This window comes from Camelina sativa, chromosome 1 (assembly GCF_030686135.1).
Source record: "Camelina sativa cultivar CO46 ecotype springtype chromosome 1, ASM3068613v1".
Lineage (NCBI taxonomy): Eukaryota > Viridiplantae > Streptophyta > Magnoliopsida > Brassicales > Brassicaceae > Camelina > Camelina sativa.
In genome coordinates this window covers 2,379,132-2,400,926 of record NC_141880.1, presented here as the reverse complement: position 1 = coordinate 2,400,926, position 21,795 = coordinate 2,379,132, and the positions used below count along the sequence as shown (strand labels likewise).

At 36.5% G+C, this 21,795-nt stretch overlaps 6 protein-coding genes and 1 long non-coding RNA gene across 8 annotated transcripts; 5 read left to right on the top strand and 2 right to left on the bottom strand.

The window, feature by feature from the left end:
- Nucleotides 1-284: 284 nt before the first annotated feature.
- Nucleotides 285-1,928, bottom strand: LOC104723386 (bidirectional sugar transporter SWEET8-like). The gene is made up of 6 exons (XM_087469401.1): nucleotides 1,792-1,928; nucleotides 1,416-1,452; nucleotides 1,079-1,301; nucleotides 818-976; nucleotides 592-714; nucleotides 285-476 (listed from the first exon to the last, which is right to left on the bottom strand). Exons 1-6 carry the CDS (start codon nucleotides 1,835-1,837, stop codon nucleotides 387-389), a joined length of 678 nt encoding a protein of 225 aa, XP_087325527.1. The 5' UTR covers nucleotides 1,838-1,928; the 3' UTR covers nucleotides 285-386.
- A 191-nt stretch (nucleotides 1,929-2,119) lies between these two features.
- LOC104723234 (pentatricopeptide repeat-containing protein At3g06430, chloroplastic) lies at nucleotides 2,120-4,075 on the top strand. Its single transcript, XM_087469360.1, has 2 exons — nucleotides 2,120-2,600; nucleotides 2,746-4,075. The coding sequence occupies exons 1-2, from the start codon at nucleotides 2,265-2,267 to the stop codon at nucleotides 3,877-3,879; spliced, it is 1,470 nt and encodes a 489-aa protein (XP_087325486.1). The 5' UTR covers nucleotides 2,120-2,264; the 3' UTR covers nucleotides 3,880-4,075.
- A 200-nt stretch (nucleotides 4,076-4,275) lies between these two features.
- Nucleotides 4,276-5,852, top strand: LOC104723143 (autophagy-related protein 8h). The gene is made up of 5 exons (XM_010441493.2): nucleotides 4,276-4,516; nucleotides 4,609-4,664; nucleotides 5,122-5,174; nucleotides 5,272-5,390; nucleotides 5,514-5,852. Exons 1-5 carry the CDS (start codon nucleotides 4,474-4,476, stop codon nucleotides 5,600-5,602), a joined length of 360 nt encoding a protein of 119 aa, XP_010439795.1. The 5' UTR covers nucleotides 4,276-4,473; the 3' UTR covers nucleotides 5,603-5,852.
- Nucleotides 5,853-7,304: 1,452 nt separating this feature from the next.
- Nucleotides 7,305-8,388, top strand: LOC147949482 (uncharacterized). Its single transcript, XR_015595146.1, has 4 exons — nucleotides 7,305-7,501; nucleotides 7,579-7,741; nucleotides 7,844-7,913; nucleotides 8,042-8,388. It is a non-coding gene; the product is annotated as an uncharacterized LOC147949482 (long non-coding RNA).
- A 2,411-nt stretch (nucleotides 8,389-10,799) lies between these two features.
- Nucleotides 10,800-13,559, top strand: LOC104723062 (zinc finger CCCH domain-containing protein 34). Its single transcript, XM_010441388.2, has 7 exons — nucleotides 10,800-11,368; nucleotides 11,479-11,645; nucleotides 11,792-11,860; nucleotides 11,965-12,087; nucleotides 12,186-12,512; nucleotides 12,598-12,894; nucleotides 12,979-13,559. Exons 1-7 carry the CDS (start codon nucleotides 11,278-11,280, stop codon nucleotides 13,306-13,308), a joined length of 1,404 nt encoding a protein of 467 aa, XP_010439690.1. The 5' UTR covers nucleotides 10,800-11,277; the 3' UTR covers nucleotides 13,309-13,559.
- Nucleotides 13,560-13,798: 239 nt separating this feature from the next.
- LOC104722916 (ISWI chromatin-remodeling complex ATPase CHR11) lies at nucleotides 13,799-19,697 on the bottom strand. 2 transcript variants are annotated; one of them, XM_010441209.3, is made up of 24 exons: nucleotides 19,376-19,697; nucleotides 19,105-19,236; nucleotides 18,902-19,008; nucleotides 18,674-18,786; nucleotides 18,372-18,469; nucleotides 18,101-18,280; nucleotides 17,797-18,018; nucleotides 17,449-17,583; nucleotides 17,088-17,370; nucleotides 16,931-17,004; nucleotides 16,595-16,815; nucleotides 16,432-16,519; nucleotides 16,266-16,359; nucleotides 15,999-16,187; nucleotides 15,876-15,910; nucleotides 15,699-15,775; nucleotides 15,505-15,594; nucleotides 15,337-15,406; nucleotides 15,185-15,239; nucleotides 15,041-15,099; nucleotides 14,789-14,954; nucleotides 14,497-14,675; nucleotides 14,183-14,398; nucleotides 13,799-14,079 (listed from the first exon to the last, which is right to left on the bottom strand). In XM_010441209.3, the coding sequence occupies exons 1-24, from the start codon at nucleotides 19,574-19,576 to the stop codon at nucleotides 13,990-13,992; spliced, it is 3,174 nt and encodes a 1,057-aa protein (XP_010439511.2). In that variant the 5' UTR covers nucleotides 19,577-19,697; the 3' UTR covers nucleotides 13,799-13,989. The 2 variants fall into 2 exon arrangements, with proteins under 2 accessions (XP_010439511.2, XP_010439588.2); XM_010441286.3 differs by having other exon boundaries at nucleotides 15,041-15,096.
- Nucleotides 19,698-20,743: 1,046 nt separating this feature from the next.
- On the top strand, nucleotides 20,744-21,760 carry LOC104722822 (CASP-like protein 1D2). Its single transcript, XM_010441100.2, has 3 exons — nucleotides 20,744-21,076; nucleotides 21,173-21,299; nucleotides 21,384-21,760. Exons 1-3 carry the CDS (start codon nucleotides 20,799-20,801, stop codon nucleotides 21,588-21,590), a joined length of 612 nt encoding a protein of 203 aa, XP_010439402.1. The 5' UTR covers nucleotides 20,744-20,798; the 3' UTR covers nucleotides 21,591-21,760.
- The last annotated feature ends 35 nt before the right edge of the window (nucleotides 21,761-21,795 follow it).

Sequence of the window (21,795 nt, the reverse complement as noted above, 5' to 3'; positions counted from 1 at the left end):
GTAGAACAAATATGCAGACCAAGGTTATGCTACTTGTATTCACTAATCTTCAAAGATTAAATCCTCTTTAGTTTTACACTAGCGGATAGAGTTACTGGTCTTACTTTTCTAAAAAAGTTTTTTCCAAAGGAACTTTACGTGGGAAAATCTTTATGGGTTATCATGTGGTCCCTTACTTATTTGTCAATGTTTTACTAACGGCAGTGATGCAATTAAGGGATTCTTTTGTATTTTCAGACCATCTTTTTTCTCTACTAATTCGATATATTTCACTAAATTAGCAATACTCGTCAAAATTTATGCGGAGGTTCGATTTCTTAAAATAAAGATAACTCCTTACAATACAAAAACATACCAAAATTGATCATCATCATAAATACCAAACATCAAACATTAACGCATAGTTGGCGTATGCAGGAACATGCATGGACTATTAATTGGAATGCACAAAATAGTGCTTCCACGCCACTGTTTATCTGTTCCGCAACACACACACACACACAAAAAAAAACCAACGATTATAAATGAATTCAATCTAAGTACTGATGAAAGTCAATCAAAAAGAAAAAGAAAAAGAAAGAAGAGACTTACAAGGACGTAGATATCAATTTTGTAGATCAAAGCATAAGCACTCCAAATTCCAGCGTTAATGAAACTAACTAACGACAGCCAAAATGGCATGTACGTAAAGTTCTTATTCTTCTCCATTTTGTTCTATTGTTTATTGCACCAACATGAAAATCAAAAACTAATTTAATCAAAACCAGTAATATTATAAATAGTTTACTAATCCATCACAAGAAAGAGAGAGCTTTACCAGGGACAAGTGAAGATAGAGCCAAATGTTGAAAGCGTCGCAAACAACACCCACGAGTATATGCTTGTAAGGTGAACTCCAAAATGCCAAAATAGTAATCGAATACACAGTTGACACGAATGTAATAACAAAAATAAGAGATATCAAATCGTGACCCTTCTGCACATCAAGATAGCCGTATCCTCAAAATCAATATCCAATATTTAGACATATATATATAAGCATTATTAAAAAAAAAAAAATGGAGGGACAGCTACGTACACGTGATTCGTCGTTACAATTGATCCAAAAGACAACGACATAGATAACTTCGATAACGAAACCGACGCCATTACTAGTGGAGACGAGAATACTATTACTGTCATTGTGAACAAAAGGGATACCATACAAAACCCACAAACTACATTTAGCCAGCATCAGCAACTGACGATTAACTTTATATCCCTCCACTGATTTCTTCTTGTATATTTGTATAAACCTTGGCCTGTACGTAGACATATAGGAAAATTGCTTTTAACTCTTAATTAAACAAAACATTATGAAAAAAAAAAAAAAAAAAAAAAAAAAAAAAAAAAAAAAACAAAGACAAAGAACTAACACATATGAGAGGGAGACCACAGTGGATAAAACATTCCCTGCACCAAGCCAGAGAAAAATTGTAAGAATAATATATATAGGCATATAGCTATATCGATATTGTGCTAACTAAAATCAGTCAGTAAATAAAAATTAGGATAATTAAGCATCTCAATTATAACGACGATTAGTTCCGTGCATGATCACAAGAACAACTAGCTACACTTTTGACAAAAGGAAAAAAAAAAAACAACAACTAGATAAGTGATGCGCGTAGCATGGAATCAGTACCAATTAAATTACACTACACTACACACGGCTATAGATCATGCGCACAAAAGATAAACAACATATATCGATTGCACGTAAAAGAGGGAGGGAGAGATCGCAGATGGTACCAATAACTCCGATGATTACACGAATATCTTTGGCGTTAATCATCATTGTGAAATCGAGAAAGAGCAAAAAGAAAGGCTAATCTAATAAGTACATTTTAACGAGTTAGAGAGAAGAAGATTTAGTCAAGGGAGTCATTATCTTCTCTGGATTTATTTGTTTTCTTCGGCATATATTTCTGTGGAGTTGGATTTTTGAAAATCCAAATATTTTTTTGTTTGTTACCTTGTTAATAGGTTCGGTATGTCTCATATAATTTTAAACGGTTACGATGTTTTGAGCTTTTTATAATTTTGAACGGTTCGGTTTGGTCCGGTTCCAAATGTATGAGCTTTTTATAATTTTGAACGGTTACGATGTGTTTCCGGTTCGGTTACATAAACCGGGTATTTTGCCATATCCAACCAAAAGTATTGTTGAGACGGGAATTATCCGTAGCAGAGAGAGTGACAGTTAGAGAGGAAGGAAGAAGACGATGGCGTCGTCAATGTCTCTCTCGTTTTCATCATCTCTATGTTCGTCTCAAATCCCAGAAGGAAAGCGTAGGTTACGTCACAGAGACGCGAGCTTCTTACGATGCGTTTTAGTTGCTTCGAAATCATCTCCGGGAAGTGCTACAACGACGAAGAAGAGGCTTTGGAAAGACGGCGAATTCCCCGGAATCACGGAGCCGGTTTCTCCGAGAAGAGCTCCGATGAAGAATGTGAAGAAGAAACTCGACAGGAGAAGCAAAGCTAATGGATGGGCTAACACCGTCACTGAAACCTTGTCCGATCTCATCGCCAAAAAGCAGTGGTTACAAGCTCTTGAGGTATCCCCAATTTTGAAATCAAGAAGTCTAATTTTGAACCAAGAAGTTTAATTTGAATGAGCAATTTTGTGTGTGTGTTGTGTAAATCTGTAGATATGATTTTGCTTCAATTTGGGAATTTTTTTTTTGGTTTGATGATTATTAGGTTTTTGGTATGTTGAGGGAACAAACGTTTTATCAACCAAAGGAAGGAACTTATATGAAGCTGCTTGTTCTTTTGGGGAAATCTGGACAACCAAATCGTGCACAGAAGCTGTTCGACGAAATGCTTGAAGAAGGACTTGAACCTACTGCTGAGCTCTACACTGCTCTTCTCGCTGCTTACACTCGCAGCAGTCTCATCGACGGTGCTTTCTCAGTTCTTGACAAGATGAAAAGCTTGCCTTTATGCCAACCTGATGTTTTCACTTACAGCACTCTGCTTAAGGCGTGTGTGGATGCTTCTTTATTTGACTTGGTTGATTCGTTGTACAAGGAAATGGACGAACGTATGATTACTCCAAACACTGTGACGCAGAACATAGTTTTAAGTGGGTACGGTAGGGTAGGAAGGTTTGATCAGATGGAGAAAGTTTTGTCTGATATGCTGGTGAGTACTGCTTGCAAACCTGACGTGTGGACTATGAATATTATTCTTAGTGTGTTTGGGAACATGGGTAAGATAGATATGATGGAGAGCTGGTACGAAAAGTTTAGGAACTTTGGGATTGAGCCAGAGACTCGAACTTTTAATATTTTGATTGGTTCTTATGGGAAGAAGAGAATGTATGATAAGATGTCGTCTGTCATGGAATACATGCGAAAGCTTGAGTTTCCATGGACAACATCGACGTACAACAACATCATCGAGGCGTTTGCGGATGTTGGTGATGCAAAGAACATGGAGCTGACATTTGATCAGATGCGCAGCGAAGGTATGAAAGCAGACACAAAGACCTTTTGTTGTCTCATTAACGGATTTGCCAATGCTGGTCTTTTCCACAAGGTGATAAGTAGTGTTCAGTTGGCTGCAAAGTTTGAGATCCCCGAGAACACATCGTTTTACAATGCGGTTATATCAGCGTGTGCTAAAGCTGATGATCTGATAGAGATGGAGAGAGTGTACACAAGAATGAAGGAGAGACAATGTGTATGCGATTCAAGAACGTTTGAGATCATGGTCGAAGCGTATGAAAAGGAAGGTATGAATGATAAGATCTATTACTTGGAACAAGAGAGGCAAAAGGTTATGGATCGCACAGCTGCCAGAAAAGATGAGGAGAATCTGCCGGCAGGATGATTGCAGTTTTTGAATCTCTCTGCAAAAGGAGAGAGCTTTTCCTTTCAAAACAGTAGAATAAGAGTTTGTAATATACACTTGATTGTTCTTGCAGCTATGTGTATAAAGCTTATTTTCTTATTTAATTATGTTAAATGTTTTCCTAAAAAACTTGTGAAGGAATCCTTCCATTGTTTCTATAGATTGATTCATCATAGTTGACAGTTGTTGCCTTTGTTGGATGGATCATGATAAATGATAATTTTAACATATTTTTTGTATAATGTAAAAATAAAATAAATAATAACATAGTTTGATGGGCCAACAAAATAGAAATAAAGCCCAAATAGATGGAAAAGTCCAAAAAAGTGGATTAATTGGTAAGGTAACTGCGTGTCGTTTTGGTTCTATAAATAAATCTCTGGTATTTGGTATCTCTTTTACCGTTTCTTCTTAAAACAAACAAATCAAATCCAAAAGCAAACGAAACAAAAGATAATATTGAACACATCCCTCCTCTCTCTCTCTCTCTCTCTCTCTGTTGTCTCTGTAATCAAACAAACCAAACAAAAGACCACCGATTCGATTCTCGCCGGAAAGATCATCATCTTAGGAATGGGGTTTGTTGTCAAGTCTTTCAAGGATCAATTCTCCTCTGGTTTGTACTTTTTGATCTCTTCTTCTGTTTTGGCATTTGTTTTCCCTAAAAAACATGCTTCAGAAGCAAGTTTTGATCGGGTCTTTTTGCAGATGAGCGATTGAAGGAGTCGAAGAACATCATTGCGAAATACCCAGATAGAGTTCCGGTTAGTTTGCTTTTTTTTTTCAGAAAAAAATCGTTTGATTTCTTTCTTGTTCGCTCCGTCTTCTTAGCTGCCGTGTGATTGTGGGTTTCCTCCTTAGGGTTCGAGAATCGATTTTGTTCAGTTTTTTTTTTTTTTTTTGACTCATCTATGTGTTGTTCTTCAATTGCTAGACTAATTTCTGTGAATTCATTGTATTTAATTAAAACCCCATGGTTTGATTAGACGATCTGGGATCTGATATATATATATATTTGACTTAGTTTGTGCGTTTTGTTGCTGATCCCTCACTCTTGGTCAATGTCACAATAGCACCAAAACACACAAGTTCTTCTAAGTTACCTTATTATTATTATGTTACCCTTTATTTTCTTTCTCAATAATCCAGAGAATCTTCTATATGAATCAATTGTGTCCTTAGTAATATGTGTATTTGATGATTTTAACTATTATTGTTTAGGTGATCATTGAGAAATATTCAAACGCGGATCTCCCAGACATGGAGAAGAACAAGTGAGTTGTGACATCAATTTTTTAGCTGTTGTTGTTGAAACAAAAAAAAGTGAAACCTGTCCAATTTTAATTAATCATTCCTTCTTGTTCTTTGCAGATACTTGGTCCCACGAGACATGACTGTTGGACATTTCATCCATATGCTTAGCCAAAGGATGCAGTTAGATCCATCCAAGGCTCTCTTTGTATTTGTACACAACACTCTTCCTCAAACCGGTAATTATATAATTAACAATCATCATCATCATCATCATCTATGTTAAAAGAAAGACTTTACTACCTGCGCTTGCATGCTTCCATTATTAACAACTTAACACTTGGTCTCTTGATTATGTGCAGCTAGTCGCATGGACTCTCTCTACAATACTTTCAAGGAGGATGATGGGTTCTTGTACATGTGTTACAGCACCGAGAAAACTTTCGGCTAACCAAAAAGATTTGCCGCTTCTTATGTTTGTGAAGCGCGCACTCTCAATAATCCCATTTGTTTCATTCTTATGTTTGTGAATAATAATAATAATAATGTCAGCTGTTCTTCTTCTTGTTGTTGTTGTTATTATTGTTCTTAGCTGACATTGTACAGACAAAAGCTAAAAAAAAAGAAAAATGCATTTGACTTTGTAAATCATGTAACACAAATGGCAATAATAAAACAATGTGTATGATTCACACACGAAACTCGTTTTGGTGTTTTGTTCTTCCCCCAAAAAAATAAAAAGAGAAGGAAATGGAACATAATAGTTTCGTGCAAGCACGTTAGTTTGGGGAGATAAGGTAAAACGAGGCCTAAGAAAATTCAATGTCGGTGCGGTAAACGTGTCCCCTACGACTTGGATTGTGTGTCTCATGCGATAATGTGTTTGCGCTGAACCGCAACTGTAGAAGTAGAATATATAGTTTGTGTATATCCGTTTTGGTCAATCTATTATTCTCTACAAGTTCTTTATGCTTCTTTTGTTATACGCATTTTATGTTCCGATTACAGATTGTATATTTCTAAAGAAGAAATCATCGCTTATGATGAGTTTAGGAGTATATCTTAAACCTTTTCTTTCTGCAACGAGTTTATATCTTTATCTATCTAATTAATGTCTCTCTACTTAACCTCAATATAAAATGATTAACGCGTTGGCACCATCGTTATAATAGATATATATGATTAAAAAAAAAACTATACTGAGCCATTATTATATCTCAATTTAAAAGTCGACAGTTCTGAGCCAAAAATATAAAAGAAGAACTCTAGCTAGAAGGACACCATTTAACCGACTGAGTATATCCTTTTTTGAGTTGGGGATGTTACGTTACGATGCCATCCATACATTGTCCAAAACAACTGGATCAAAACGCTTCTTTTTACTTTTTGGAATGTTTTGTGCTCTTTCATTTCAATTGTAGATTCGGATATTCCTTATTAATAATAAATAGATAGTGTCGACGGATATTCATGATTAATAATATAACACTGCCACAGTCTCCTTTTCTTATTTATAAAAAATATCGATGTCGGTTACAAGACACGATGGTACTATATAATAGTAGTAGTAAAATAATTGATCCAGGACGTTATAATTGCGAATTCAGTGTTAGTTAGGCTATTGTATTTTTATTTTCCGTAAGGGGGATTAGATTAGAGAAATGATAACAAGCAATGTGTATATTTGACATTCACAACCAAACCTACGGTCGTAATCTGTGGTGGTTTAGTGTAATTGTTTAAAATGATTTGTCATGTGGATCGCAACCAAAGATTATAGTATTTCCTATATATTGCCATTTTCTTCAATGTGAAAACATCTTAACTATTGCCAAGAGATTACTAGACCCTTCCCGGTTTTCACATATGTCGAAACTTAATATTTTTTAATGAGAACTTTATGTCATCAGATTACCAACCAATTGAGACATCTTAGTCTATACTCTAAACACATTCATCTAAATATAATAATAATAAGTGAACGGAAAAACCAATATTTACTTTTCTTTATTGCTTAATAAATTTCACTTTACAACAAATTAAATCTATATTTTGGGCCAGATTGGGCTTATTCAATATCCAAACTTTGATTTAATAATATTTTGTGACTTGTCAACAAACTGTATTTATTGGGCCTCACAAATCTTGGTAGTGATCTTACTCTTTCTTGCCACTCTATTTTCTGATCAAGAGTTGTGTAATTTAAGTCCATACTCTTGTCTGAGAGGATTTAGGTTTTGTTTTTTGGGAATTTCTTCGAGACATTTCTCCTTAAGTTTTTACGTTTTAGAGTAGCTTTGATATAGATTTTTGAAAGCAGCCATGTTCATGTTGTCTCGGTAATTAATAGGTAAAAAAACTTTTTTCTTATATTCATGTTGTTTCTCTGTCCTAACCAAATCCGTATTCTTGAGTGTGTTATGTTAGAGCATATTGGCTTGATGGACGTACTTGCATATGTATCTGATAAGAAGGAATCAAAGCATAATCTTGATTGAGGTAGTAAATCTACTGGTGTTTTGAGGTGGGACTAATTCGGATTAAGAAAGATCGATACAACACGTCGAAGCCCCAATTCGAAGATGTTGAGGTATCTATATCCTCTTTGGTGCTATCTGGATAAAGGAATAACATTTTAGAATATATGTGTTGTTGACTATTTGCCTTGGACCTTCTTTAAAATCTTTCTAAGGTATCATATATTTTTCTGATGAAGCTTCACAATATTGAAGAAAACAGAACAAAAAACAAAAAGAATAAAGGTGTGTATATCTCTACTACAAACACCTTTTATCTCAATCTTTATACTTTTTGTTGTTGTTGTTTCCCTCACACAATGATTCTACGATCTTTATGAGTCAATGTTTCTGTGTATTCCTGTCGGTAAAAGTTTTTTTGAAGAAACAGATGAACTGTGGATGAAGATGCCATTGTGAAAAAGACTCAATAAGAGTTGTTACGACTTACGAGTAGGTTTTAATAAGTCCGGTTCAAAGAATCAGCTTTCTCTTATTCACCGGTATGATTCGGGTACTGGAGTTGTTCGTGTTGTTAGACGTAAGACGTACACGTGCTTGTATAATTCAAGGGAATTTACCTTGAATTAAAAGAAAAAGAAAGAGAAAGAGATACTCTTCAAAAAAATCATATAAGCAAAAACGTCATGCAACAAATAAGACAACGATGTTATCGTGCCCAATATTATATAATTAATAGTAGTAGTAGTAAGTTAGAAAACAATATTGTACACTGAAACTTTCTTTATTTTTTTATAAAATAAAATTATTTTATCTCGCCGACATTTGGTAGATGAAGAAAGGAGGGATGTTTATGGTCCAAAAGATCCTTTGGGCAGAATAAAACACAATCTCCAAAAGCTGATCACATGTGGCTCATTCTTGTCCAAGTCAAACCTTCTTCATCTTATTTTTTTTTATTACCAATTTTTTTATTAACTTAGTATTATTTATTACTCTTTTACTTCCTTTGCAAAATGCTTTTTAATCTTCCATCCGGCTGACTAATTTTCACTTTTCGACTTTACAAACGATTTTTTTTTTCCTTTCTATGAGGTGACATGGAATTGATACTCATAGTTTACCAAGTATATCAATATTTGGTCTCAACCATAAAGACTTTTTGTTTTCATTACTTTTATTATTTTTGGGGTACTATTTGGAGATCTACTTTTAATTAAAAACATGATTATTTGATATGAAAGTTTCTTTTGTGTATGCAAGATCTTGGCTACTTTTTTTTGTAAGTTTAGATACGCAGCATATCGAAATTGATTCCGTTAATGGTATCATTAAGTATACTAAGAACTTTGAAAAGTTTCTTTACAATCGTAAAATATAGTCCGACGACCTTTTTTGTTCAAGTCATAAAAGATAAATATAAAATAGCAAAATAACTTGTTGCGCAAACATTGTTAAAATTGTTATACTATGCTGAACAATCTGTGGTCCTAAAAACTCAATTCTATTTTGCTGTTATTTGTTTATTCAAGTAATTCTCATGGAGAGGAACATAATAAAGCTTCTGTAAGTTTTTAATTTTAAATTATGAAGAGAATGGGCTTCTTTACCTACTACACTCAATGAGCCATCTGGTTCGTTTGGTCATCAGTTCAATGGAAAGTGACTTTGGAACAGATCTCGACCGTTGTCATCACCCCTAATGCTTTTTGTGTTGCCGTTGGATTTGGTCATCTCATGACCAAACCAATTTGACTTCTCTTTAGTGATGTTAAAGTCTTATTATTATTGCTCACAAATCATCCTCTGAACCATTCACGCGTCTTTCTTAGCAACTGAATGTCAGACGCTACAGATAGATCCAAAATTTATTAAAAATGCAATGAGAATTTTTCTTTTCTTTTTCTTGAGAAAATAATATCTTACTTCGCAGTTCAGACTTCAGACGGGATAAAAAAAAAATATCTAAGCTATACATACGACTCTGCTTATTTTTTTTTTCATCGCATCACAGTATAAAGCATTAACTAGTCTGTAAATACCATGGAAATGGAAAGTTTGTAAAAAAACTCACCAAGTGAGTGACAAAAAAATCATTTGAAAGAAAAGTTTTTTTGAATGGTCATCTATATTTGTCTCAGTCGAAATTTATTGGTTTGATATTTGTTTTTTCTTTGTCACAGTTGCATTTAGAAATAACTATACGTGTAAATTTTATGTAAAATTAAGTTTAGTGGATGGAAACAAACAAACTGATATCACATAATACTATTTTGCCCATGCTCATGGACTGATACTGATAGACATCATTTTTTTGTTTTTTTTTTCTTGAACAATTTAAAAAACAAGGATAGTGAGAGATTCATTGCTTTTTAAATTTAAATTTTGCATTTTGTAGTGGCAGCCTTGTCTTTGACCCATAAAATCCAATTTTCTTCATGGACGTGTCGTGGTCCACTGATTAAGATTAAAAGATAGAAGATATAATCTCTTTAATCTTTTTTTAAAAAAGGTAGAGAAATCATCCCAACTCAAGTAATTTCAGATTTTCTTATACGAAATAAACAGTCATCATATGTCAAATGTAAAATGGCATATATTAGACCCAAATAATATCGTTTCAAAATTTTAGCCGGATATCATAAAAAAAACAAAAGAAAATTTCATTTGCAATCATATACTTAAATATAGTAACTGCAGACAGGATTCATATATTATGTAAAGTTGTAAACCATTTTAACTAAAACAAGAAATAAAATTGGCCATAAATATATTTTTGTATAATCTAGTACTGTAATTATCTGTACTAAAATCTAACAATCAATATAATCAACGTCCCTGTCCTTATACATGAATGAACGAATGTACAAAATAAACAAGAATCAGAAAAACAGGTCGAAAATTTATAGACTTAATGATTTTAAAGTACAACCAAATATGGCACCCTTAACTGATTGTATCATTGTAATAAGCTTTCCTAATATACTTTTTTTTTTTAAAGAAGCTTTCCTAATACATTTTTACATGAATTCAATTGTATTTTGTATATTTTATTTACGTACTACTGACAACAAAATGTTTTTATAAAATATTTGGTAAATGATAGAAGAAGAAAAATAAAAGGGAAAGAGAAGTGGACTAATATAATTAATAGGATTATGTTTTGGGCGCGTAGAATAAATTAACCACCACCGGCAAAACACACACCCACGAAAAAAGCGAGCACGCATTAAGAAAGATCAACAAAAAAACTTCCCCATCACTTCCTAAACACCAAAAAAACAAAAAAACTTGTTTACGGACACAAAAAAACAAACAAAAAATATATATATATATATTAAAATCGTTTGTAGCTGAAAAATTATATTATAAAATTATTATTTTTATTTAGTTCAAAATTAAAAAACAAAGTTTCAGCTTTGAAGGAAGGCAGAGAGAGAGAAAGAAAGAGATCAAAGCGACTGAGAGTGGTGTGGAAGCAAAACTACGATCTGCCGATTTTTTTCTTTTTAACTTTAGATTTTTTTGCAACACTCTTCCTTCGATCGGAGCTTGAACATTCCCACAAAAGCAAAAAAGACTTGATCTTTAGCTGTTTTGAGGGATTTATCTAATCTCCTCTCTTCTGTAGAGAGATTAGGGTCTATCAATGGAGCGGTACGGTCGCCCCGGTGAACAAGGGTCGCGATCGGATCCATCTCTTCAATGGACCTCTCATGGAGGCGACACCGGACTTGAAGGTAATGTCTTTTTTTTTTTTTTTTTTCTTTTTCTTTTTTTTTGGAGGCTTAATCTGCGATTAGAGCTGTTTAAATTAACGGATTTTGTTTCAAATGTGTGATTTTTGTAGCTTCTATGTGGCGGTTAGGGTTGAGCGGCGGCGGTGGTGGTGGTGGAGGAGGAGGAGAACCGTACCCGGAGAGACCTGACGAGCCTGATTGTATTTATTACATGAGAACCGGTGTTTGCGGTTACGGGTCAAGATGTCGGTTTAATCACCCTCGAGATCGTGGAGCGGTAAAATTCTTTCCCAGTTTTTGTAAATTCTCCTTCTTTTATTATATAGTTCACCAGTTTTCAATTTCAGATCAGTTACTGATTTCTGATGATCAGATCGTTGAATGAACCACCAGTGATTAAGCTCTGATTTGATGATGTTTTAGGTGATTGGAGGTGGTGTTAGAGGAGAAGCTGGAGCTTTACCGGAGAGGATGGGACATCCGGTTTGTCAGGTTTTGTAAATCTCAGTCTCTTGTTTTTTTTTAGCAATGCAGTTTTATAAGATCTTTGTCTGCTTTATTGTTTTATATTGTGAACTGTTTTTTTTTTGGCTCAGCATTTTATGCGAACGGGAACGTGTAAATTCGGAGCTTCTTGCAAGTATCATCATCCTAGGCAAGGAGGAAGTGGTTCCGTTGCGCCTGTCTCGCTAAGTTATTTGGGATTTCCATTACGTCAGGTTTGTTGTTCTTATCTCTCCAAATTGGTTTATTTGAGGTTTCCACATTGTTTATTTTGTATGATCTCTTTTAATGCTCTTTGAAATTTTGATTGCAGGGAGAGAAAGAGTGCTCTTATTACATGAGAACCGGTCAGTGTAAATTTGGTTTGACTTGTAGATTTAACCATCCCGTGCCACTCGCTGTACAAGGTCCACCTCAGCCGCAACAGCTGCAGCAGCCACAGCCACAGCCACAGCCACAGCCGCAGCTGCAGACTATTTATCCGACACTTCAGTCTCAACCCGTTCCATCGTCTCAACAATATGGGTTAGTTTTGACTAGGCCATCTCTTTTGCCTGCTCCATATCTTCAAAGCCCTTACGGTCCTCCAATGGTTCTGCCTCCCGGAATGGTTCCATACCCTGGTTGGCATCCTTACCAGGTACTCTAAAATCCGAAGCTTTTTATCTCGCTTTTGTGGTTTCGTCATTGCTGAAAGAATCTTTTTATCACCTTTTTTTTCTAAGGCTTCTATAAGTGCAATGCCTTCCCCTGGAACTCAACCCTCTATTGGATCGAGCTCTGTTTATGGAATTGCGCCGCTATCTCCTTCGGCGACTGTATATACAGGTCCATATCAATCAGGTCCTTCTTCAAATACCTCAAAAGAATTTCCTCAGCGACCTGATCAACCCGAGTGTCAATACTTCATGAGAACTGGCGACTGTAAATTTGGATCCTCGTGCCGATACCATCATCCTGTAGATGCAGTTCCACCTAAATCTGGCCTTGTCCTCAGCTCCATTGGCCTTCCACTTCGTCCCGTAAGTCTTGTTCTTGTTTTTTCTATGGACATGATAACTTTTTACTAGTTTTTGTATGAGACAACATTTTTAATATTTTGACAGGGCGTAGCGCAATGCACACACTTTACTCAACATGGAATCTGCAAATTTGGACCGGCGTGCAAGTTTGATCACTCAATGAGTTCTTCACTTAGCTACAGCCCGTCTGCATCTTCACTAACCGACATGCCCGTGGCTCCATACCCAATTGGTTCATCCTCGCTCAGCGGCTCATCAGCTCCTGCAAGCTCAAGCAATGAACCCACCACAGAGGCTGCGACTGCTGCAGTTTCCTCTTCAATAGTCAGTAGCTTGAGCCGTCCAGAGCCAGCTGAGACGAGTGGTGACTCGGCCAGCGTCAGTGGCAGCACAGAAGCTAAGACTTCAAGTTAAAAAAACAAAACAACAAAAAAAAAAAGAGGAAAAATATCCTCAATTCTTCATGAACTAAGCAACAATTAAGAAAAAGAGAAAAGAAGATTATTTTTGGGGTCTGAGATTTTATGGAAGCAGAGAGACCAAAGCTTCTGTCATTGACCATTTGTCCATATATAATATATTCTCTCATACGGCCATCTCTCTCTCTCTCTCTCTCTTGTTTTTTCTTCTTGAAAAACGATTAATAAATGGCCTTATTCAAGCTACTACCTTCGATTCATGACAAGCGCCCTTTTATGAGTATGGAGCAGCAATTCAAAAAGTTTGCTAACGATGAAAAAAACAGAAACAAATCTAGTGTTCACGTTTTCTCTTCCTTCCTTGTTCTTGTAATTGTGGATCTGTGACATGACATCTATAATTCGATCATTATTACTCACTAAACGAACAACGCAAAAACAAATCAGGCTCTTATGTGGCAAATCACTAGTTAGTTGAATATTAGTTTGTTGTTAGGAAATCCTCCATATAATTCTTTAGTTTCTTTCTAACCATTAAATCCAAGTCAAACCAGGACAAATGTCCACGAAAGAGAATGAAATCAATTTGATATGTTCTCTTAAAATTAGCTTAATTATATATGTAACAACAGAGACTTAACAAATCTCTAAACACATGATCTCATCTCATCTCATCTCATCTCATCGACAGGTGCTTTCGCTTCTTCGTGGATGAAGGACTCTCACTTGCTTGTCTTCCTACGGTTCGCTTTGATGGTGTTGCACTCTTCAAACATTCAAAAACCAGAAAATGATTAAGCACCTAAGAGTCAAATCAAAAGACTGACTATAAAACCTTTATATATGTAAATAACATTGCAATTTTTTACCTTTGCGAGCTTCTTTTCTTTACGGGCCTGCCTCTCTCTTTCATCAAACTCTTGGTTTTCTTTCTCAATCAGCCGAATCAGAGTGTCGCATCTTCTTGCAAGTTCCTGACTCGTGCGGGATTTCACAAACCAGTCAAACCTGAACAAAGGCGATGTCCTGAATGCTGCCTTAAGCTCATCCCAATTCCCATAACCAAGTTTGTGGATCATGCAGATCTGTTTTTAACCACAAAGTTCCCCAACAATCAAACTTCATGATGAAATTAGTGAAAAATACAATAAAAAACAAACAAAAAAACGAGAAAAAGACGTACCATGAAACGGTCACACTCTTCATTGTACAGCTTCCCTTTGTTCTGACCATATTGTATCTTCAGTTCCAGCCAAGGGTTTCTGTAGCGATCCAGTTTCTTTCCTATGGCTTTCATGATTTCATCTTTCCTAGAGATTCTTGCCTCTCCCCTCTCAATGTTCTTAATGATTCTATCATAGTCTACATATTTAGAGGGAATGATCATAAACTTACTTATCCCACCAAATGTGAAAATTACATAAGCAGTATGTGAAAACACCGCAAGAATCTTAGCGTTGAAAGATGTTACATACCGTTTAGCTCCTTGTATCGCTCTTTGAATACTTTGGCATATCTTTCAACCTCTTCCTCTGTTTTTCCTTCCATCTCAGAGGAAATGCTTTTTATGTCATTGCGGCCATACTTCTCACAAGCCCTAAGGAAAGTATTGAAGTCTCTTCTACTCCATGTGGAGAAACCCTGGAGATTGAAAATTACAAAGAATTAAATAAAGCCCACCAATTTCAATGTCTAAGACTACTTAAACACTAAACGTATTCACTTGCCTCCTCCAATAATTGCTCCTTTTCTTCTACTTCTTCAGCAGTTAAGGGATCACCACCTTCTAACAAAACATTTCATAATCAGTAATAGGTTTGCTGGAAAAACATGTTAACAAAGTGGACACATTCTGAGAAAGTAAGCTTGACCTTCTGGTTCTTCAACATCAATTGTGTCTTTCAACTGATTTTTCTGATGTGTTTGCTGAAACCAAAGTGAAGCAAATTGCTTTTATTAGGCAAAAAAACTCGCTATTAAGCACATCAAAACAGTGATGAGTGTTTCGTTTAGAGATCCCTACCATGAGATAACGTACTTCCTTTTCATACAACTCGGTCAATCTCTGGATGTTAAAGAACTGGAACTCGTGCCTGAAGGTTGGGTAATAAATTAGATTTCTAGTGTAAGAATATCACAAGACAGGGAAAAGACATCCAACAATGAGAGTAGATTTTGTTGAGGTACTCACAACTGGGGCATGCGCGGAATTCTAGGCTCTTTAGGTTTAGCTGGACCACCTTGCCGCAATGTTTGCTTAAAGTATTCAGATTCAGAGTAGCTGAAGATACAGTAGATAAAACAAAAGGTATGTTTCTGTTAGATAAAGTTTATGAGGACTGGAAAAATAGGACGCACAATGTATAAAGCATTAGTAACACTTACTTGCGCTTTCTCTCCCGCTTTGGTGGATCATTCCAATTGTCGCTCACAATTTTCTTAAAATCAAGCTTGTTCTCATCCTTAAAAAAATGACAATAAATTTTTGGGTTCAATAATGCAGAGCGTAACTAGGGTATGACATCAAAGCTCAACCTATGCAGAGATATATAAAAGAGTTACCTTATTTTCATCATCAAAATCATAGAAGTCAGCACCTGCAACAAATCAAACAACAGAAGATTATCCAGACATTACAAAATTTACACAGCGTAGTAGGGCGAGAAAGGTCCATGACACCCTTACTGTCATCCATTTTAAACTGTATTGCATCTTCTGTAAATTTCTTCATCTTGGCATCAAGTTCAGCTGTTGCCTCCTCTCCTTTGGCAATGATTCTATCAATATCCTCGTCTGTGATTGTGCTATCTTTAGAACTGAACACCATCTCAGCACCATATCTTACCATTTGAAGCAACTCATCCTTATTAACAGCTGCATAACATAGTAATATAATATTATATCCGCCAGAGATGAAACAATGCATTTTGCGATCATATGATAAAAACTTACTTTTCTGCTCTGCCAATCGCCCTTGTTGAATTACCAGGGCATCAAGCGCCAACTTCTTGTAAGCTCTCTCAATCACTTTCTCCTCAATAGCAGACTGTAGACAACAAACACTATTAATTTAAACTCGTAGGCTGTTCCTACTTTATTGATACAGGAGAATATCAACCTCAGTGCAGAATCGAAACACTTGAACTTCTTTCTTTTGACCAATCCTATGGGCACGATCCTGAGCTTGCAAGTCAACTTGCGGGTTCCTGCCAAAATCAGCCAGACTCGTCAAAAGTGAAGAGAATACCCATAAACTACAGTCGAAATGATAAGAGACTCACCAGTCACTATCATAAAGGATCACAACATCTGCAGTAGCAAGATTGATACCCAGCCCTCCGGCTCTAGTCGATAACAGGAAAACAAATTTCTCACTTCCTGGCTTGTTGTAGGCTTCTATGGAGGCATCTCGTTCATCACCACCAGTATTTCCATCAATACGGCAATAGAGATAACCGCGAAACATTAAATAATCCTCAAGAATATCCAAAAGCCTTGTCATCTGATAACACGAGCAAAGAGAAGAAAAACGCTCAGACTTCAAATATAAAGAAAGAAAAACAAAAAAGGTAACTGTAGGAAACCATTATCTCCAATTGTTCTGTATCAACATTTACCTGAGAAAATATCAGAACCCTCGAATCACGTTCCTTCAGCTTAGGAAGCAATTTATCCAAGAGAACCATCTTACCTACAAATAACAATATAAATTTGCTTCAAGAAAACAAATTTCCATGTAATACTGAAGAGTTTAGATTGAATGCTAAGTCTTACCAGCATTTGTTATAAGGTGATCTCCTGTGGTATAAGGGGGACCAGGCTCCGCACCCTGGAAGAGATAAGGGTGATTGCAGCATTTACGAAGTTGCATAGCAATGTTTAGCAAACGTTTGCGTTCTCCACCAGCATTGACTGCTTCAAGATCCTTCTGCAATAAAGCCTTGTAGTATTGTTTTTGCATCTGAGACATGCCAACTTTAAGTATCGTCTCCTTCTTTGGTGGTAAGCCTTTCTCAACATCTGATTTCAGTCTTCGAAGAAGAAATGGTCGAAGAACCTGAAAAGATATAAGAAAGCGATTAGCCTAAGAATAGTGATGACATAAACTCAACAGAAGCAATGGGTACATGCATACCTTGTGAAGTTGTTGAACAACTTCTTGCTGATCATTCTCACCAGAAATTTGAAACCATTCATCAAAAGTCTCTGCTGAACTAAAAACCTCAGGCAGAAGAAAATTGAGAAGAGCCCACAGTTCATGAAGATTATTCTGCATATATGAAGAACCATGAGCATTGCCAGCTATACAACATTATCGAAATCAGAGAGACTAAGGAAACTATAAAAGTGCCACTGTGCCAGGAAGGGAAAACAAAATTACGAGAGCAACCGACTTGTATAAAGAAGGTTGTTTCACTTAGAAGCTACTTAACAAAAAATACTTCAATGTCCAAGTATTCAAGAATAAGATAAGAGCAAACACCTGAAGTGGGGTTCCCGTGATAAGAAGTCGATAATTGGTGCTAAAAAGTCTCATGGTTTTAGAAAGAAGTGAATTCTCATTCTTAATTCGATGCGCTTCATCGATGATAATATAACGCCAGCTAAAACGACGAAGTGCTGTCTTTTCTTTGATGGCCATCTCAAAGCTTGTGACGCAAATATCAAATTTCCCAGCAACTAACAGGTCGTCTCGAATATGTCTCTGCATTATTTAGCAGACATCTCAGAATCTAGGGGTAAAGATTTCCATGAAACACTAAAATGGCAGACAGCTCCTGACTTACCCTCTCCTCAGGATTACCAAGGAATTTCACAGCGCGTAGGACAGGACAAAACCGACGAATTTCGTTCATCCAATTACCAAGGGTTGATTTTGGAGCAACCACCATATGAGGTCCATTGATTCCCCTGTATTCATGAAGGTATGCCAACAAAGAAATCGTCTGAAGCGTCTTCCCCAGACCCTAGACCACATGCAAAAAATGGTTTAATGATTAGCATCATAGAAAATAGAGAACTTATTTTACCCAGATCCTTGGGGGAGCCATTGTTTACCATTTCATCAGCAAGAATTCCATTAATGCCATTCTCATACAGCCGAATGAGCCAGTTTAAACCAGCTAGTTGGTAATCTCTTAACTTCCCTTGAATACCTATCAATTGAGAAGTAAAAGATGAATCCCAAGCTTTCTAAAAAATGACACTATTCTACCTGGTAACTGTGAGAGTAAATGTCACAACAATATTTCTAGGTTACGCAAATGGACACAGATGTCAATCATATAATACTTGTTGCTCCCAGACAGACCATCAATATGCAGCAATCCAAGATTAGACAGCAAAATACAGTTACTTACAAGAGGGCTGTGTGAGCAACCGTGTGTTTCCAGATCCAGTTAAGCCATCCTCTTCTTCCTTTAGATACTCTTCATCTTCCTCTTCTTCAGTTATCTTGGAAGCATGACGACCCCTGAAGGTTCAAGTTAAAACCAACAATAAATCAGGGCTATGCTCATCATAATTATTTTGAGACCAGAAACGACGAATAAACCGATATATAAGAAAATCAATTGCATCCAACTCACCTTCCTTTCCCCTTTTTCTGAGAAGAAGATGCATCACCTTTAGCAAAGTGTGCAAATAACTCAGTCTGCTGCAGAAGATACTTCAGTCTCCCTTTTCCCTTATTGTTCTAGATACATGGAACGATTCAAAATCGTCAAAAACCCAAATCACAAGAAGAAAAAGCAGCTCAAAACCTGAAATAGTTAGTCTCAAAACAACGCACCATATCAGCATCAATGGAAGCATTTTGTGAGTCCAGCAGCTCCTGAATCTTCTGCTTCTTCAACTTCTGCATCTCCTTAAGTCTGGCTTTCTCACGTTTGCTGATTTCAGCTTTTTCTTCATCTTCTTCGTCCTGCATACACCATATTACCACAATGAAGGAATACACGAACGCCAAATCTAATGGAAGTCCAAGTACAAAAAAAAAAGACGCAGAGTTCACTGAGAATTCGAAAATCACGGCCATGGAAACGAAATCAGCCTGCAATTACCTCGTAATCATCTTCCATAGGGGCGGCTTCTCCGTCGGAGAGTGGGGATTCGTCAGCGGCGGCTACTTCGTCATCGTCGGAGCCAGAAGAACGAGCAACAGCCTCGAGCTCCTCCTCGTCTTCTACTTCTTCGTTTTCCTTAACCCGCTCCTCTTCCTCCTCCGACGAGAAAGCCTCATCGGAATTCGAAATTCTCGCCATGGAAGCTACGAATCAGGTTTCGGCTTTGAGATCGAGGGTTCGCTTCTGGGAAAGTAAAATAAAAGTGACAATTTCGATACAAATTGCTAAGTGAAGAGCCCCCGAAACGACCGAAGCTTCAGGGTTATTTATGACCCTTGATTAAGTTTATTAAATCGACGGTTACGATGTACCCATTCGCTTCGTCGAATAGGAATTACCCGCCAACTGAGCAAGAGAGTTTTGGAATATCCCGCTTTAGATGGACTTCGTTTGGTCACATAAATAGGCCTAATGGATCCTTAACGGCCCAATTCAAAGCCCAATTATTTAATTTTGTTTGATAATCTCCCCCAGTTAAAAGCTATCTCTACTCTTAATTACTTAAATTTACTAAAGTGTTTAGGTGTATAATTGAGATGTGAAAGAAAACGATGATATAGATTAGCATATGTTCTTACTGTTATGTCTGACTTTTTGTTTTATCTCTTGACTTGTGTGTCACTGTCTCCCTCTTTCTTGGTATAAAATTTGGTGATTTTGCTTTGGAGTCTAGACAAACCTGGTCTGTCTTTCGACTATATATATAGTCACCAAAATAGTTTAATGTCCATGGTTTAAACATGTTACTGGACTATATAATATGTTTGAGAAGTGGTAATAATGCTAATAGACTTTTGTTTCGTGCAGTTTAATAATGTTTTTTACAGCCACAAGTAGAAAGCAAAGTGATACCTAAGAGCATATATAAAATTAGATATTTTTCTTGCAGATGATTGTTTAACCACTCCCTATTAATGTTCCTTAATTACTTTTATACTATTTTGCTTTTACCATCTTGATTATCGTCGCCCAATTTCCTCAACCTTCCCGGGGTTGGCCTAACACGTTCCCATTGTATTTGTATCTACAGTATGTCAGTATCCACAACTATATACGTACAACTATAAAATGAAACTACAACAATAAAAGGAAACTACAACATCTAGTGTATTTGTCATAAGGTGTTTGCAGAGTACAAATGAAAATGCTTTTATTAATTGATCAGATTACAATATTTAATTTCAAAAATATATATTTACACTCCATAATTGATTTATAAACTCATTTCTTGGCGTAAGGGTAATTACAACTCATCATCACCGGCCGGGACTATATAACACATATATATATTCTCATGTAGCGCCCAATTTTATAACACATAGTCCAAACTTAACCACAAAAAGATTTTATAAATCATCTGATGGCATCTATTGGGAACCCCGACTTAGAAACCGGCAAATCTGAACCAGTTCCGGAGTCCGCTGCACCAGTACTACTACCACCACCACCACCATCTTCATGCGCCAGTTTTTTAGGTTTCCGGAAGATAGATGTGATAACAAGAGTTCTGGTTTTCTCCGCCACTCTGACTGCTCTTATAGTAATGGTGGCCAGCGACCAGACCGAAATGACTCAGATCCCCGGAGTTCCATCTCCGGCTCCTGTCTCTGCCGAGTTCAAAGAATCGCCCGCTTTCATGTTCGTTTCTTCCTCCATGTTATGACTTATGAGTTATGATCATAATCAAGTAACGGCTTGTTAGTTTAAACTTGAAATTGTTGTTGGCTAATGCAGATTCCTTGTGGTGGCACTTGTGGTGGCTAGTTTCTATGCTTTGATCTCAACACTTTTCTCCATCTCTCTACTCTTGAGACATGAATTCACTGCAGAGATATCCGTTTACATGACCTCCTTAGACACGGTAGCTTATTTTACAAGTAACCTTGAATCTTCAGGTCCAAGTCAGGGCTTTTAATATATAATTCCGGAATATATATATGAATAGGTGATGCTGGGGATTTTGGCGTTTGCGACGGGAACGGCGGGAGGATTTGCATTGAAAGGAAACGAAGACGTTGGGTGGAATAAGATTTGTAATGTCTACGACAAGTTTTGTCGTTACATTGCAACTTCGCTTGCCTCATCTCTATTTGCTTCTTTCCTGCTTCTACTTTTATCCATTTGCTCAGCTCTTTCCAAGAGAACTCCATAAACAAAGCTTAATTCCATCTTGTAACGTGTGTGTGTGTGTGTGTCTGATTTGGTTTATTCATTATTAATGGAGTGGAGTCGTCCCTTGTTACTTATGTCGTAGAAGTTGCTTTGCTTATAGAGCCTCTACATTTAATCATAGCAGTTGCTTTGCTTGGAGTCTTCACATTCTACATTTGTAGCCTCCAACTCCTATATTTTACCCT